This window comes from Mauremys reevesii, linkage group 1, assembly GCF_016161935.1.
Source record: "Mauremys reevesii isolate NIE-2019 linkage group 1, ASM1616193v1, whole genome shotgun sequence".
Taxonomy (NCBI): Eukaryota; Metazoa; Chordata; order Testudines; family Geoemydidae; genus Mauremys; species Mauremys reevesii.
Window position 1 is genome coordinate 360994407 of NC_052623.1, and position 19228 is coordinate 361013634.

Sequence of the window (19228 nt, forward strand, 5' to 3'; positions counted from 1 at the left end):
GAGAGGCTTAGCCCTGACCTCCCTCTCACAACTCAATCCAGCTGCACAACTGATTGCTGAGAGTATGGAACCAGTTCAATATCATCAGGTGGGCTTCCAGCCACAGTTCCATGGGGGGGCCTTCAGCTCGGATCACTAAGTAACATAAACCAGCCCTTGGCAATCAACACACATTTTTAGGAGGGAATTTGAGATCTGGCAAAGGGGGGAGTCTGGAATGTACACAGATCTCTTTTTCTCTGACACTCTCTTTGCCAGCGAGATTATCTCTGACAGACTATGATTTATCTGGATAGGCTGTCAATACGGATTATGCTATACGGACTTCAATCTCCCTGAGGCTAAATGCCAGTCTTACCTTTGTGTGGAGCTTGGCAAACTGCTTGTCATCCAGCAGACTCTGGGTGTACACACGCCTCTTGTAACGAAACTGGAGAGGAGAAGGGAAGGGAAGGTAGTCAGACACAAAAGCTGAACAAAAGCCAAGGTCAATACAGGGGAATGTGGTCTCAATGAAATTACTATACAGTGGGGGCAAAACTGGCTTAAAGACCGTACTCAAAGAGTAGTTATGAATGGTTTGCTGTCAAAGTGGGGGAACACATCTAGTGGGGTCCCACATGGGTCAATCCTGGACCCAGTGCTAGTCAATATTTTCATTAATGATTTGAATAATGGAGTGGAGAATATGCTTATAAAATTTGTGAGGACACCAACCTGGGCTGGGTTGCAAGCACTTTGGAGGACAGGATTAGAATTCAAAATGACCTTGACAAATTGGAGAACTGGTCTGAAATCAACAAGATGAAATTCAATAAAGACAAGTGCAAAGTACTTCACTTAGGAAGGAAAAAATCAAATGCACAAAGACAAAATGGGGAAGGACTGCCTAGGTGGCAGTACTGTTGAAAAGGGTCTGGGGGTTAAAATGGATCACAAACTGAATAGGAGCCAACGATGTAATGCAGTTGCATAAAAGGCTAATATTCTTGTGCATATTAACAGGAGTCTTGTATGTAAGGCTATGTCGACATGACAAGTTGGGGGTGTAATTCCTCTGCTCTTGTGCACACACTTGCAGTAGTTCAGTGAGAGCTCGCACAAGTATACATAGCAGTGTAGCTGCAGTAGCACAGGCAGCATCAGCGAAAGCATGCCTGTGCTGTGCCAAGTACAAACCTGCCTGAAATTGGTGGGTAGGTACTAGGTACAGCTCAGTCATTTCACTGCTGCCATGGCTACACTGTTATTTATATTCACAATCGGTCTCATCGAGCTACTCCGAGCATATGTACCTGAGCAGGGGAAACCACACTCCTAGCTCATGGAGCAGACATTATCTAAGACACAGGAGGTAATCGTCCTGCTCTCTGCAGCACGGTGAAGCCCCAGCTGGAGTACTGTGTCCAGCTCTGGGCGCCACACTTTAAGAAAAATGTGGACAAATTGGAGCGAGTCCAGAGGAGAGCAACACAAATGACTAAAGGTTTAGCAAACCTGCTCTATGAGGAAAGGTTTAATGAAAACTGTGCATGTTTAGGCTATGTTTACACTTAAACCATTGCAGCTGCACCGCTATAGCACTTCAGTGTAGCCACTCAGGACAGCAATGGGAGGATGGTGATCAACTGTTCTCCATGTCCACTGAAAGTCAGACAAGAAGCAATGGGCTTAATCTATAGCAAATAAGATTTAGGTTAGATATTAGGGAAAACTTTCTAACTATAAGGGAGATTAAGTACTGGAATAGGCTTCTCAGGGAGGTTGTGGAATCCCCATCATTGGAGGTTTTTAAGAACAAGTTATTAGACAAACAACTGTCAGGGAAGGTCTAGGTTTACTTGGTCCTGCCTCAGCGCAGGGTGCAGGACTAGATGACTACTCAATGTCCCTTCCAGCCCTGCACTTCTATGATTCTATTATTCTAGATCTCATGTCATTTCATGGGTTAAACAGCCTTTGTTTAATACAGATTTTAGGTCTTGAAAGGACCATCAGAGGACCTAGTCTGCCCCCCTCTACATGACAGGCCATAGCATTTTTCCAGTTAACATTGTACTGAGCCCAATAACTTGTGTTTGGCTAAAGTATCTTTTCCAGAAAGGCATCCAGTTTGGATCTGAACACATAAAGAGATGAAATATCCAGCACTTCCCTTGATTGTTTGTTTCAGTGGTTAATCACCCGCACTGTTGAAAATCTGTGCCTTATTTCCAATTTGAATTTGTCTGGCTTCAGCTTCCAGGCACTGGTTCTGCCTTTCTCCACTAGATTAAAGAGTCCTTTAGCACCTGGTATTTTCTCCCCATAAAGGTACTTAGACACTGTAATCAAGACACCTCTCAATTTTCATTTTAATAAGCTAACCAGACAGAGCAATTTGAGTCTCTCACTGTAAGTCATTTTTTCCAGCCCTTGAATAATTTTTGTGGCTCTTTTCTGCACCCACTTGTTTTTCAACAACCTTCTAAAAGGGTGAACACCAGAACATAAGAATGGCCATACTGGGTCAGACCAAAGGTCCATCTAGCCAAGTGTCCTGTCTTCCAACAGTGGCCAGTGCCAGACACTTCAGAGAGAATGAACAGAACAGGGCAATTTATCAAGCGATCCACCCCATCGTCCAGTCCCAGCTTCAGGAAGTCAGAGATTTAGGGACACTTGGAGCATGGAGCTGCATCCATGACCATCTTGGCTAATAGCCACTGATGGACCTGTCCTCCATGAACTTATCTAATTCTTTCTTGAACCCTGTTATATTTCTGGTCTTCACAACATTCCACGGCAATGAGTTACACCAGTTGACTGTGCATTGTGTGAAGAAGTACTTCCTTTTGTTTGTTTTAAATCTTCTATCTATTAATTTCATTGGGTGATCCCTAATTCTCATGTTATGTGAAGGGGAAAATAACACTTCCCTATTCACTTTCTCCACACCAGTTATGATTTTATAGATCTTTATCATATTCCACCTTAGTTGTCTCTTTTCAAAGCTGAACAATCCCAGCCTTTTTAATCTCTCCTCACATGGAAGCTGTTCCGTACTCCTAATAATTTTTGTTTCCCTTCTCCACATCTTTTTCAATTCCAATATATCTTTTTAAGTGGGCGGGACCAGAACTACATGCAGTATTCACAGTGTGGGTGTACCATGGATTTATATAGTGGCATTATGATATTTTCTGTCTTATTATCTATCCTTTTCCTAACGGTTCCTAATATTCCTTTAGCTTTTTTCACTGCTGCCGCACATGGAGCAGATGTTTTCAGAGAACTATCCATGATGATCCCAGTATCAATCTCACCTGTGCCATATCTATGGATAAAATCCCTCCCGACTCCTACTCACTATTCCCCTGTTCATACATCCCAGAATCACAATAGCCCTTTTTGCCACAGTTTTGCACTGGGAGCTCTTGTTCATTTGCTTGTCTGCTATGACCCCTAAATCCTTTTCAGTGTCACGGCTTTCCAGGTTACAGTCCCCCATTCTGCAGATGTGGCCTGAATTCCAAAGAATTCCAAAGAAGTGCAATTTTGGATTTGGCTGTTCTAAAATACATTTTTTAATGGGCCAAGTTTACCAAACACTCTTAATCACTTTGTTTGACTACCTTGTCCTTATCATTATTTGCTACTCTGCCCTCTTTGGGTCATCTGCAAATTGTATCAGCAGTGATTTTATAATTACCTCCAGATCACTGATGAAAACTGAATAGCAGCAGGCCTACTACTGATCCCTGCGAAACATCGCACCCCCATGCGATGATGATTCTCCACTGAAAACTACATTTTGAGGTACTGCTTAGCCAGATCTTAATCCATGTAATGTGTGCTCTATTTATACTGTATTGGGCTAATTTTTAATCAGAATGTCATGCGGTACTAAGTCAAACACTTTACGTAAGTCTAAGTATATTATATCTACACAGTTACCTTTATCAACCAAACTTGTAATCTCAAAGAATGAAATCACATTTGTTTGAAAAGATTTATTTTCCATAAAACCATGTTGACTGGCATTAACTATACTCCCTTTATCAACTGACTCCCGTACCAGATTTCCCGTTATTTTACCCAGGATTAATGTCATGCTAACCGTCCTATAGTTACTCGGGTCATCCCACTTGCCTTTTTTGAATATTGACACAACATTAGCACTCTTCCAGTCTTCTGGAACTTCCCCAAAATCCAAGATTTATTAAAAATTAACATTAGCGGGCCAGAGAGCTCTTCAGTCAACTTTTTTAGGTCTCTTGTGTACAAGTTAGCCAGGCCTGCCGATTTAAAAATACTTATCCCTAGTAAATATTGTTTAACATTAATTCATTTGAGAAGTAAGGCTCAGTTTGGACAGAGACCTTTAGATAGTAAACAAGAAGGCCTGTACTATATCCCCAGAAAACAGAGACCTCTGCTAAAGTAACGGGTGGAACTGATCTAGGTTCAATCCCTGGCTAGTACAGGCATAGGATATAGGAATTGCCAGACTGGATCAGTCTCATGGCTCATCTAATTCAGTACCCCACTTGTGACAGCAGCCAGCATCAGCTACTTCAGAGGAAAGAAAAAATCAAGGGAAGCTCTCAGGATAATTTATGGTCCACTGCAGTGTGTTTTATGGTCCTACAGGGAGACCCAGGAGAGGAACTTCTGTCAGCCCTAGAGGCTATAAAACCTATGGAGTTTACATTTAGCTATTGGTAACCATCTTTTACAGAAGTTAGCTTACCTGACAGTAACTGTGTTTCTTCAAGATGTTCTGTCCATCCTAGTCATCGTGCACATGCCCTATGCACAGGAGTTTGGAATGTTCTCACCAGCAGCACCCATTGGGGTGGCAAATGCACCCGGCACACCCTTGCTCTTCCCCTCCCAAGGACACAAAAGATGGAGTGACCCCAACCAGCACTCAGTTCCTTCAGCATCCAGAATTCATATGTTAAATTCCGAGCTGTGGGAAAAGAGGGTGGCTCATGGGATCCACATGTGCAGAGCATCTTAAAGAATCGGCGTTACTGTACAGTAAGTAACCATGTTTTCTTTGCATATCTGTATCCATGGATCCCGCTCATGGAAATTAGCCAGCAGCTGACTGCTACACAGGATGGAAGGTAGGAGTTCATCTGAACATTTGGTGGCACCACCTTGCCAAATGGGGCATCTGAGCTGGAAGCCGCCACCAGAGAATAATTTTGAGTGAACGTGTGAGCGAAAGACCATGTGCTGCTATAGCAGGCTGCTGAAGCAACCTGGCCTCTGGTAGACCGAGTTCTACTATGATGTAGAGGGCTCAGCTTATCAACGGCACAGGCTGTTCTAATACAGTCAGAAACGCATTTAGAGTCTTTGTGCTGAAACAGCCTTCACTTTGGATCTAATAACAAATGATATAAACAGCCTAGGTGATTTACACATATGTCTTGTCCTGTGAAGATAATACCGAAGTGCCCTTTTAAAATCCAAGGTGTGTAGCTTCGTCTCTCCCACAGATAAATGAGGCCTTGGAAAAAACACTGGCAAATGGATTTAATGACTAATACAAAAATCCAACATCACTCTCAGAATAAATTTAGGGCGAGGTCTCATTGTTACCCTATCCTCATGAAATATTGTATATGGAGGGTTGCCATCAGAGACTGAATCTCTCATTCTATGTGCTGAAATGATTGCTGTTTTCACTGACAAATGAGGCAACAAGCAAGACAACATTGGTTCAAGAGCTATAAGGGATGAGAGTACCATGTTCAAATCCCATGGTGCAGCTATTTTCCTTATAGATTCCTTATAGGACCCTTTATACATCATGAACCATCTGATGCAAAAATACTAAGGCTCCCTGTAATGGTGGATAGAAGGCCGAAATTGCTGCTAAGTGAACCTTGAGTGAATTAATGGACAATCCCGATTGCTTCCAAGACAGTAAATAGTCTAGAATCATAAGTGTAGAAACTTGTAACGGAGCATAGCCATGTGATGATGACCAGATGGAAAAATATTTCCATTTGGCCATGTAGGTTCTCCTAGTGAAGGGTTTTCTACTCTGTAACAAGAGATCTTGAATTTCCAATGATCAGCTACTCTCTACTGCTGACGTCCACATAGCCTCCAAACCATCCAAGCAGGGCCTGGGTGAAGAATTAGGCTGGAATTCTGGGAGATTATGTCTGCCTGACTAGGTAAAGTTATGAATCACTGGTTGGACAGAAGCAGTAGGTCTGAGTACCAGACTTGGTGAGGACAGGCTGGAGCTACTGGGATGATCCGAGCATTGTCCTGTCTCATTTTCTACAACACACTGAGAACAAAAACACAAGATGGAAAAGCATAGATTTGGTGATTTGAGCAGGGAATCATGAAAACATTTGCTATGGATGCCAGGTTTTTTTCTCCCTCAGGAACAGAAAATGTGACATTTCTTGTTCCTGTTGGAGGAGAACATGTCCACTTGGGGAATTCCAGTTCTCAGAAGACCCATCCCACATAAAACCTGGTGAGGGCATAGCACCAGGTAATACAATAAACAGTAACTAACTATTGAGCTAACTAAATAAGTACAGTGGTACCAATTAACTATTTACAAAAGCTCACAGGCAATCTCACTGTTGTCATCAGTAATCATGCAGTAGAACCCCAAGAAAAGCTCCGACTCAGATCACAGGTGGTGAGAGGGAAGTGACAGGAATCGGGGCAGTGCCATGGGAAAGGCTACAAGGGCCAGAGGGCATGATCGCCACCCCAATGGGTACTGCTAAGCAAAGCTCTCCAGATTTGCCACGCTGGACGAACGTACACCTGAGTGGAGTACACATCTGCAATCACTCGAAGAACCATGAAGCTCTTCTCATTGTCACTCCATTGATCTCACTCAATTGTTACCATTGACCTCACTCATAGAATCATAGAATCATAGAATCTCAGGGTTGGAAGGGACCTCAGGAGGTCATCTAGTCCAACCCCCTGCTCAAAGCAGGACCAAACCCAACTAAATCATCCCAGCCAGGGCTTTGTCAAGCCTGACCTTAAAAACCTCTAAGGAAGGAGATTCCACTACCTCCCTAGGTAACCCATCCCAGTGCTTCATCACCCTACTAGTGAAAAAGTTTTTCCTAATGTCCAACCTAAACCTCCCCTTCTACAACTTGAGACCATTACTCCTTGTTCTGTCATCTTCTACCACTGAGAACAGTCTAGATTCATCCTCTTTGGAACCCCCTTTCAGGTAGTTGAAAGCAGCTATCAAATCCCCCCTCATTCTTCTCTTCTGCAAGCTAAACAATCTCAGTTCCCTCAGCCTCTCCTCGTAAGTCATGTGCTCCAGCCCCCTAATCATTTTTGTGGCCCTCCGCTGGACTCTCTCCAATTTATCCACATCCTTCTTGTAGTGTGGGGCCCAAAACTGGACACAGTACTCCAAATGAGGCCTTACCAGTGCTGAATAGGGGAATGATCACGTCCCTCGATCTGCTGGAAATGCCCCTACTTATACAACCCAAAACACTCCCATGTCTACAGCATCAAAACAGCTTGTGAGAAAATCCTGGTAACTAACTGACCCTCTGTACAAATGGAGCTGAACACCTCTTTATGGTTCCCTGGTGTAATCCCACTGCAGATAAATCCTATCTGCCCAACATGATCTAATCATGGTCTATCCTGACCTGCAGGCTAGCAAAGGAGTATGTATGTCTTGTATGTAAGAGAGCAGTATGACTGCTCAGAGCTCCAGTATGAAACTGCAGAAAAACCTGAGTGTCTCTGGATTAAATTTAGAAGTATGAACAACAAGGGTAATGTCGTGGTGGGAGTCTGCTACAGACCACCAGACCAGGGGGATGAGGTGGACGAGGCTTTCTTCCAGCAACTAACAGAAGTTGCTAGATCACAGGCCCTGGTTCTCATGGGTGACTTTAATCACCCCGATATCTGCTGGGAGAGCAATACAGCAGTGCACAGACAATCTAGGAAGTTTCTGGAAAGTGTAGGGGACAAATTCCTGGTGCAAGTGCTGGAGGAACCAACTAGGGGAAAAGCTCTTCTTGACCTGCTGCTCACAAACAGGCAAGAAATAGTAGAGGAAGCAATAGTGGATGGGAACCTGGGAGGCAGTGACCATGAGATGGTCGAGTTCAGGATCCTGACACAAGGAAAAAAGGAAAGCAGTAGAACAGAGACCCTGGACTTCAGAAAAGCAGACTTTGACTCCCTCAGGGAACTGATGGGCAAGGTCCCCTGGGAGAATAACATGACGGGGAAAGGAGTCGAGGAAAGCTGGCTGTATTTTAAAGAAACCTTATTGAGGTTGCAGGAACAAACCATCCCGATGTGTAGGAAGAAAAGTAAATATGGCAGGCGACCAGCTTGGCTTAACAGTGAAATCCTTGCTCGTCTTAAACACAAAAGAACAGCTTACAAGAAGTGGAAGATTGGACAAATAACCAGGGAGGAGTATAAAAGTATTGCTCAGGCATGCAGGTGTGAAATTAGCAAGGCCAAATCACACTTGGAGTTGCAGCTAGCCAGAGATGTTAGGAGTAACAAGAAGGGTTTCTTTAGGTATGTTAGCAACAGGAATCATAGAATCATAGAATCATAGATCAGAAGGGACCAATATGATCATCTAGTCTGACCTCCTGCAAGATGCAGGCCACATTAGCCGATCTCCCCACTCCATTCCTGCCCCATGCTTGGAGGAAGGCGAAAAACCTCCAGGGCCACAGCCAATCTACCCTGGAGAAAATTCCTTCCCGACCCCAAATATGGCGGTCAGCTGAACCCCGAGCATGCGGGCAAGACTCTCCAGCCATACCCTCTGGAAAAAGGTTAAGAATAACATATCATTGACCCATTGTACTATTTACCAGTGTGGCACTTAATTAACCTATTGACTAAGCCCGGTATCCTATCATACCATCTCCTCCATAAACTTATCTAGCTTAGTCTTAAAGTCATGGAGGTCCTTCGCCCCCACTGTTTCCCTCGGTAGGCTGTTCCAGTATTGCACTCCTGATAGTTAGAAACCTTCGTCTAATTTCTAGCCTAAATTTCCTAACTGACAATTTATATCCGTTTGTCCTCGTGTCCACATTAGCACTGAGCTGAAATAATTCCTCTCCTTCCTGGTATTTATCCCTCTGATATATTTAAAGAGTGTAATCATATCTTCTCTTATCCTTCTTTTGGTTAAGGAAAACAAACCGAGCTCCTCAAGTCTCCTTTCATATGACAGGCCTTCCATTCCTCGGACCATTCTAGTGGCCCTTCTTTGTACCTGTTCCAGTTTGAATTCATCCTTCTTAAACATGGGAGACCAAAACTGCACACAATACTCCAAATGAGGTCTCACATATAACGGGACTAGCACTTCCTTATCCCTACTAGAAATACCTCGCCTAATGCATCCCAATACCATTTGCTTTCTTAACGGCCACATCACATTGCCTGCTCATGGTCATCCTACGATCAACCAGGACTCCTAGGTCCTTCTCCTCCTCCGTTACTTGCAACTGGTGCGTCCCTAGCTTATAACTAAAATTCTTGTTAGTCATCCCTAAATGCATAACCTTACACTTCTCACTATTGAATTTCATCCTGTTACTAATACTCCAGCTTACAAGGTCATCCAAATCTCCTGGAGGATATCCCGATCCTTTCCGAATTGGCAATACCTCCCAACTTGGTGTAACTTTATCAGCCCACTCCTACTCTTGGTTCCCAGGTCAGCAATAAATAGATTGAATAAAATTGGACCCAAAACCGAACCTTGAGGAACTCCACTAGTGACCCCCCTCCAACCTGACAGTTCCCCCTTCAATACTACCCTCTGCAGTCTCCCCTTTAACCAGCTCCTTATCCACCTCTGGATTTTCATTTCAATCCCCATCCTTTCCAATTTAACCAGTAATTCCTCATGCGGTACCGTATCAAACGCCTTACTGAAATCTAGATGTATTAGATCCACTGCATTTCCCTTGTCTAAAAAATCTGTTACTTTCTCAAAGAAGGAGATCAGGTTGGTTTGGCACGATCTACCTTTCGTAAATCCATGCTGTAAACTATCCCAGTTGCCATCGGCCTCCTGCTCCGTAACCACTCTCTCTTTTAAAAATTTTTCCATGACTTTGCATACTACAGATGTTAAACTAACAGGCCTGTAGTTACCCGGGTCACTTTTTTTCCCCTTCTTGAATATAGGAACTACATTAGCTAATCTCCAGTCCAACGGTACAATCCCCGAATTTAGAGATTTATTAAAAATCATCGCTAATGGGCTAGCAATATCACTCGCTAGTTCCCTTAATATTCTAGGATGAAGATTATCCGGGCCCCCCGATTTACTTCCGTTAAGCTGTTCAAGTTTGGCTTTCACCTCCGATACCATAATGTCTACCCCCATATCCTCATTCCCATCGGTCCCTGTATCACTATTCCTTAGCCCTTCATTAGCCTCATTGAAGACCGAGGCAAAATATTCGTTCAGATATTGTGCCATTCCAAGATTATCCCTAATCTCCACTCCGTTCAAAGTTTTAAGCGGTCCCACTTCTTCTTTCTAGGAAGAAAGTCAAGGAAAGTGTGGGCCCCTTGCTGAATGAGGGAGGGAAGCTAGTGACAGAGGATGTGGAGAAAGCTAGTGTACTCAATGCTTTTTTTGCCTCTGTCTTCACAGACAAGGTCAGCTCCCAGACAGCTGCACTCTGCAGCACGGTATGGGGAGGAGGTGACCAGCTCTCTGTGGAGAAAGTAGTTCGGGGCTATTTAGGAAAGCTGGACAAGCACAAGTCCATGGGGCCGGATGCACTGCATCCGAGGGTGCTAAAGGAGTTGGCCGATGAGATTGCAGAGCCATTGGCCATTATCTTTGAAAAATCATGGCGATCGGGGGAGGTCCCGGATGACTGGAAAAAAGCTAATGTAGTGTCCATCTTTAAAAAAGGGAAGAAGGAAGATCCAGGGAACTACAGGCCAGTCAGTCTCACCTCAGTCCCTGGAAAAATCATGGAACAGGTCCTCAAGGAATCAATCCTGAACCACTTAAAGGAGGGGAAAGTGATCAGGAACAGTCAGCATGGCTTCACCAAGGGCAAGTCATGCCTGACTAACCTAATTGCCTTCTATGATGAGATAACCGGCTCTGTGGATGAGGGGAAAGCAGTGGTTGTGCTATTTCTGGACTTTAGCAAAGCTTTTGATACAGTCTCCCACAGTATTCTTGCCAGCAAGTTAAAGAAGTATGGGCTGGATGAATGGACGGTAAGGTGGATAGAAAACTGGCTAGATGGTCGGGCTCAACGGGTAGTGATCAATGGTTCCATGTCTAGTTGGCAGCCGGTATCAAGTGGAGTGCCCCAAGGGTCGGTGCTGGGGCCGGTTTTATTCAATATCTTCATTAACGATCTGGAGGATGGTGTGGACTGCACCCTTAGCAAGTTTGCAGGTGACACTAAACTGGGAGGAGTGGTTGATACGCTGGAGGGTAGGGATAGGATACAGAGGGACCTAGACAAATTAGAGGATTGGGCCAAAAGAAATATGATGAGATTCAACAAGGACAAGTGCAGAGTCCTGCACTTAGGACGGAAGAATCCCATGCACTGCTACAGACTAGGGACCGAATGGCTGGGCAGCAGTTCTGCAGAAAAGGACCTAGGGGTTATGGTGGACGAAAAGCTGAATACGAGTCAACAGTGTGCCCTTGTTGCCAAGAAAGCTAATGGCATTTTGGGTTGTATAAGTAGGGGCATTTCCAGCAGATTGAGGGATGTGATCATTCCCCTCTACTCAGCACTGGTGAGGCCTCATTTGGAGTACTGTGTCCAGTTTTGGGCCCCACACTACAAGAAGGATGTGGACAAATTGGAGAGAGTCCAGCGGAGGGCAATAAAAATGATTAGGGCGCTGGAGCACATGACTTATGAGGAGAGGCTGAGGGAACTGGGATTGTTTAGCTTGCAGAAGAGAAGAATGAGGGGGGATTTGATAGCTGCTTTCAACTACCTGAAAGGGGGTTCCAAAGAGGATGGATCTAGACTGTTCTCAGTGGTAGAAGATGACAGAACAAGGAGTAATGGTCTCAAGTTGCAGAAGGGGAGGTTTAGGTTGGACATTAGGAAAAACTTTTTCACTAGTAGGGTGGTGAAGAACTGGAATGGGTTACCTAGGGAGGTAGTGGAATCTCCTTCCTTAGAGGTTTTTAAGGTCAGGCTTGACAAAGCCCTGGCTGAGATGATTTAGTTGGGTTTGGTCCTGCTTTGAGCAGGGGGTTGGACTAGATGGCCTCCTGAGGTCCCTTCCAACCCTGAGATTCTATGATTCTATGAGTAGATTTTTCTCCCCCAAAGACCCAATTTTGGGGGGTTTTATACTCCAGCCTATATTTCACTGACTGCTTGGATCTTTCCTTGGCTGTAGTTACTACTAAGGATGACAGCAAGTAAAAAAAACCAAAAATTCCAAACCCTTTGTTGGAACTTCATGTTTCAAATTCACATGCTTTGATGTGGCAGAGATTGAAGCTGGAATAGCCCACAGATCTAAAATTCCCTCCTGGATTGGCAATACTGCCATACTCTGGTACGTAGGCTGCACAACAGGAAATAGTTTATATGCCTTTTCTTGTGCCATCTCCAGAGGAACCTAGAAGGTTCCAGCCACCCTCTTAAGCAACTCCTGAAATGCATTAAAGTCATCTACGGTAGCAGGGACAGAAGGAGTCATAGCCTCATCTGATGAGAATGATGAAAAAAGAGGAGGTGCGGATGGGTCTTCCTGATGGCTCTATATCATCTTCTTCATCTGCTGCTGCTCTTCCTGAACGATTTCCCTTGTAGGTGAGTGAGAGACTTTGGCAACTCAGGTTTAGGAGATTTGTCTCTGGACCTTGGAGTAGGTAATGGAAATTGTCCCTGAAAATGAAACTAATATGGCTATATAGCCAGGTCTGGAATCCATGCAGACATGACATACCAGGTCAAGAAAGAGGCATCCAACAAGCATGTGGAGGCTGAGGAACATGACCACTGTATGAAAAATAGCAAGAATACTTCCTATGCTGTTCTATATCCCTGGACTGGCCCACAGAGAATTGAGCCAGGATGGGGGAAGGGTTTCTACTGCAAATAGGAGACAGAGAGGAGGACAAGAACACTTCCAGAGGAGATATACTTGGGGGATCCCGGCACCCGAGGTGAACTCATGGACCTTCTGTAAACTGACAGAGCAAAAAAACCCAAACAAACAAACAAAAAAAACCTGGTTCCTGTGGCCCTGGTACTGAAAAGGGTTCAAAGACAGTAATTAAAAGGTGACATCTACCAGAGGAGATTTCAGTTCTAGAGTAACTCGCGACACTGCCTAGGTAGTAATGATATTTCAATAGGTCTTGCAGGTACAGGAGGTCTGAACACCACAGAAATCTGGGACAGTGTTGAATGAGCCAGTGACTGGTGAGTGTGTCAGCACTGACTGAGCCCATGCTAAATGAATCTACACCAAACGAGCTCACAGTGAGCATGCTGGCATTCGAAGAGTTGTGTCAAAAGAGCTCTCAATGCTGCAGATTTAGCTGGAGGGACCAAAGTCATAGGTACCGTGAACAGATCAGTGGGTGCCTTCTTAGCTCAGTGTTGTTCCTGTGCCGAGTCCAATTACTTTTGCAGGGCCAACTGCATTGTGCCAACTTAGCCATGTCCACAGATCTATGGCTCTGTGGTTTCCTTTTGCTTGGTACCAGAGAAGGAAAACAGTGGCAAAACAAGAGGCAAAATTAGAGGTGAACTCCTTTCTCCTGCGGCTAGCACAGATCATGGACTGTTGCAACAGTGTCTGTGGTGCCATTTACAAGTTCATGGAGGAGGAGGGAGCTCTCTTTGACTCCTTCAATCCAGGAGCGATAATAGTGGCTGAACACTAACTGCATGAGTTTCTAGGGAAGTATCTAATCTCTAACTTCTTCCTTCTGAACCACTTCTGAGTCTGATCATGCCCGCAGATTATTCCAGGCGGTAAAGTTTTAGCCAAGATTCCCTGGCCTTTTGCGTGTATTTTTTGAATCTGTTAGAAATTGCACACTTAGAAGGAATATGATTCTCTCCTAAGCAATATGTCAGTCATTAAGGGGAATTACCCCTCCAATATGAAAGACAAGTCTTGAAGTGTGGAGATATGGGTTCAGACACCAGGTATCCTAACTACTAAATTATATCTACAGAAAATACTTACTTTTTTTTTTTTGACAGCTGGCTCAAAATGAAACACTATGAAACAAACTAATAACTACAGAAACTACAGTAAACTAACTCTTATGGGAGACTGAGGTTGTTCTGAGTTTCTGCCAAGGGGTGCTCAGAGTGGGAGTTGGAGTCGCTCTGCCCTTTCTGCCATTGGGAGGGAAGGATGAGGGTATGCAGGGTGCATGGACAACCCCTCGTGGACATTGCTGGTGACTACATTCCATAATCCTGTGCAAGCGGCGCATGCGCACCAAGAGTGGGATCCACAGACAGACACTGGAAGAAGAAGTTAGGATATTGTCTCAAATAAAGAAAGAACAGGGGCAGACTCAGCAACATAAGGGGTTGTAAATCTTTATCTGACTCAGCTGAGCTTATGGGGAAAGCCAGGAAATGGATATTTTATATGCTGATCCCAGTACCTGTATAACTTTGGCTACAGCCTACAGATTTCTGATCTCACCAGAAACTGAGTAGAACAAGTCAGCTATTAACCCAAGGGCTGGAATGCTGCTCCCTGTTAGAATCCCAGGCTTTTGTTTACTGACAAGGCTTTGAAGTGTTTGGAGAATAACTCAGAAGCTGCTATTCTGCCCAAGGTCTGAAGAATCCAGGTGCCACACACTGCATATTATGGCCATATGACAGAAACTGAGAAATTATCTCTGAAAGAAAATCAGAGGGGATGTGATTATGCGTGTGTGCTAAAGTATGCCAGTTATTTTGAAACCTTATATTGAAATATATTTAACAGCAGCTAAGTGGTGAAAGTCTGTCTAAGGAAGACTGGTGGATTTACTAAATAATAGCTTTTAGATAAAAGCTATTAAGCATTCCAAATACAGATCAAAATGTTTTTCTGTGTATGAAGTGTTTACTAAGAAGTTGCGTTGCCCTTTCTTGCTGCAGCTGACAGGAAACTGTTATTAAAACCTATGTTCAGGATTACATATGTAACAGTCCATAAGGGTTAACTGTGTAATGCTTTCTGAAAAGTCCTGAAGTGACAGAACTCTGGTCTGTGTTTCAGCAAAGAGTTAAACTGAGATGCAGGAAAGGAGAGTGTTACGAAGATGTCTCTGCAATGGACACATATACAACATAGAATTCAAGGTCTCTGTTCTGATATTCCCAGTTCTCTGTGACACACTCCTTCTCCCACTGTGACTTTGGCTTTCCACAACAGCTATGCTCCACTTGAAGCAGTTGATCAAAAGGGACAGAACTTTTACATGAGCAGGACCAACTCTGTGGAGCCCATTGCCAGCAAAGACAAACAATGACCAGGAGGCTCGGCACATTGAGAACTAAATGTCAAGCTCGTTTCTGTGACTCAGCTTGCCCTCCGAACTTCTTCACAGAAGCAAACACACTCACCCACCCACACACCCAAATTGTTATGGTATATTCATGTTTTCACTCCCACTGGCAAAAAAAAAAAAAGAGAGATTTTCTTACTCTTTTTTAGTACTTCTGAGGCACTCAGACACTACCATGATAGAGACCAAAAAAGCCAGATAAAAAAAGCAGATAGATACCTCCAGGTAGGGGACAGGAGTGTCTGGATTCAGAGGGTATTCCCTCAGCAGTCGCTCCTCATCCAGGAACTTTCCAGCCCTGCCATTGAATGCTGGCTGGAAGAGCCCATAGTTCAGAACATCCTTCAGGCTGTGGTTCAAGGTACAGAGAATGCGCTGTTTGGAGACCCAGACAGGAACATCAGGATTTAGCCGCATACATTTCTATGGAGAGAAAGAGAGAGTGATTAGTGGATGGCAACCCAGCATTTCTGTAATTCCATAATCATATCCAAGAACAACAGTGGTGAGGCCACGGAACAAGCTTAGAACAGGAAATCTATAACCTTTTCCATGGCAGTGAGTAAGTGGAAATAGATAATCTGCAGAAATTAGGGAGGATAAGATCCATTAGGTCCTATCTTCTCTATCTCCTGTGATGCCAGGGCAGAATCATTCTCTACAATCTAATCTACAGGGTTTTATCCTGTCTGCAAATAAATGTTTCAAGTAATGGGATGTCCAGGAGAGTATTCCATGGCCTAATACCATACAATTCACTGTCAGGAAGTTTTCTCCATTATTCAGCTTAAATATCCCTGTGGAAGGGTGCAGAGGCTCTACTGGATATCCAGAAGTGGAAAGATCTCACAAATATAAACAGAGACAAATGATTTTGCAAGGCTGTAGACTGCAAGCTCAATTAGGGACAATGAAGGAACCCAGAAAGGTCTTTAACCATTGGGAAGAGAGGTCTTGAAAAAGGAGGCAGAGCTCTACATAACATTTCTAGACACCATTTATGACTGCTTCTTGAAGCAGCTAGTCCTGGAACCCACAAGGGGAGAGGCAGTTCTTGATTTAGGCCTACATGGTGCACAGGATCTGGTCCAAGAGATGAATATAGCTGAACTGATCAGTAATAGAGAACATAACATAACTACATTTAACCAGGGCCAGTGCAAGGATGTTTCGCGCCCTAGGCGAAACTTCCACCTTGCACCCTCCCCACCCCTCGCACCCCCACCCTGAGGCGCCCCCCCTCTTTGTGGCAGCTCCCCCCCTCCATCCTGAGGTGCCCCCTTTACGGCAACTCCCCACCCTCCACCCTGAGGCACCCCCCCGCCCCAGCTCACCCCTGCTCCGCGCACGAGCATGAGCACGCTGTTGCTGCTTCACTTCTCCCAGCTCGCAGGCTTGCGGCACCTAAGCTGATTGGCGCCGCAAGCCTGGGAGGCGGGAGAAGTGAAGCAGCCACAGCGTGCTCGGGGAGGAGGCGGGGCAGGGGTGAACTGCTTCACTTCTCCCGCCTCCCAGGCTTGCGGCGCCAATCAGCTTAGGCAGCGCAAGCCTGGGAGGCGGGAGAAGTGAAGCAGTCACAGCATGCTTGGGGAGGAGGTAGGGCAGGGGTGAGCTGGGGCGGGGAGTTCCCCTGCATGCCGTCCCCCCACACCTTACTTGCTGCAGGCGGCCCTCCCCGCGCTCCCCTGCCCAGCTCCCTACGCCTAAATGCCGGCGGCGACCGGGGTGGCTGAAGATCCAGCCGCCGTGGTCGCTGCCGAAGAAAATGGCACCCCCCAAATGCCAGTGCCCTAGGCAACCGCCTAGGTTGCCTAAATGGTTGCACCGGCCCTGCATTTAACATCCTTGGAGGGGAGAAAATACCAAAGAAACTCACCACAGCAGCTTTTATCTTCATAAAGGGGAACTACACAAATGAAGAGGCTTGTTAAATGGAAATTAAAAAGAACAGTCACAAGAGTGAAATGCCTGCAAACTACATGGAGATGATTTAATAACACAAGGCTCAAACTAACTGTGAGGGGCCTTCCTCGAAGTGGAGAGGAAATGCACCAGCTCTTGTTCCTGAGCAGATATCTCAAGCACTTCAACCAAAACACACAGTTTTAAGTAAACCATAAAACAGGTTAATTAACTACAGAAAGATAGATTTAGGCATAAAAGGATAGAGATGGTTACCAAAGAAAATAAAAGTACGTGCACAATCTAAGCTCTGTAAACTAAACAGAATTTGAATCAAGCAGTGCCTCACCCTGATAGTACAAGAAGGTTACAGATCTTCAGTACACAGGCTGGAATTCTCCTCCAACCCTGGACAATCTTCCCCCTTCCAGACACGTTTCCAGGTGTTGAGTTGTGGAGGGAGTCGGCCAAGCCATGCGGCCACTGTTCCCTCTTCTATATTTATAGTCCCTGTGCCTAGAAGACACTTGTCTTGGCAGGTCCTGGAGGGCTTCCCTGAGTTGCCCAGTTGAGCAATCCCCCCAGTGTGGGTGCTTCCATAACTGTCCTTGAATTGTAAATCCCCTGATTACAATTCCCCTGCTTGTTAATAGTCATTGAGTACACTCAGTCCTGAGTACCCTCCTTTGAGTGGTTTGCTTTCTTTGTATGCAAACTTACAACATATTTCAGTAACAACCACGCAGCAAAATCTCATAACTTGATACACACTAATGATATACACATTTGGACAGAACAATTGCTTTCAGCAGATCATGACTTTTCATATGATATCTTACACGGCATGCTTTGTATGAAACATATCATAATTATATGTCAGTAGTGAATATGGGGTTCTAGGAGTGCCATAACCCAAATAAAAAAAATAGTAAGAGGACTGAAAAAATGAAACCATGGCTAAAACAACAGAATAAAAATGGAAGTTGGAGGCAAAAAGGCATCCTTTAAAAATTGGAAGTGAAATCCTACAAAGGAAAATAGAAAGGAGCATAATTAGGCAGGACAAAAAAGAATGAAGAGCAACCAGCAAAAGACACAAAATCTAACAGGAAATTTATTTTAAGTACATCAGAAGCAGGAAGCCTGCAAACAATCAATGTGGCCACTGGACGATCGAGGTGCTAAAGGTGCACTCAAGGAAAACAAGGCCATTGTGCAAAAACTAAATGAATTCTTTGCATCAGTCTTCACTACAGAGGATCTGAGGAAGATCCCACACCTGAGCCATTCTATTTAGGTAACAAATCTGAGGAACTGTCCCAGATTCAGGTGTCAATGGGGGAGGTTTGCAGAACAACTAACTGTGATATGTGACCTATTGCTTAAACAAGTCTCTTCTACCAGATGACTGGACGATAGCTAATGTAATGCAGATTTTTTAAAAAGGCTCCAGAGGCGATTCTGGCAATTACAGACCAGTAAGCCTAACTTCAGTACCAGGCAAAGTGGTTGAAACTATAATAAAGAACAGAATTATCAGACACATAGATTAACATCTCTTATGAGAAGAGATTAAAGAGGCTAGGACTTTTCAGCTTGGAAAAGAGGAGACTAAGGCGGGATATGATAGAGGTATATAAAATCATGAGTGATGTGGAGAAAGTAGATAAGGAAAAGTTATTTACTTATTCCCATAATACAAGAACTAGGGGTCACCAAATGAAATTAATGGGCAGCAGGTTTAAAACAAATAAAAGGAAGTTCTTCTTCACACAG

At 44.4% G+C, this 19228-nt stretch overlaps 1 protein-coding gene across 1 annotated transcript in view; it reads right to left on the reverse strand.

Annotated features, from left to right (window-relative positions):
* The window catches only part of SHANK3 (SH3 and multiple ankyrin repeat domains 3), a 653367-nt gene that overhangs the window by 616852 nt on the left and 17287 nt on the right, over positions 1-19228 (reverse strand). The window contains exons 3-4 of the mRNA XM_039498975.1: positions 15770-15973; positions 359-430 (exon numbers count right to left, since the gene is read on the reverse strand). Of these exons, the coding sequence (XP_039354909.1) occupies positions 359-430; positions 15770-15973 (276 nt within the window). The remainder of the gene's footprint in view (positions 1-358; positions 431-15769; positions 15974-19228) is intronic.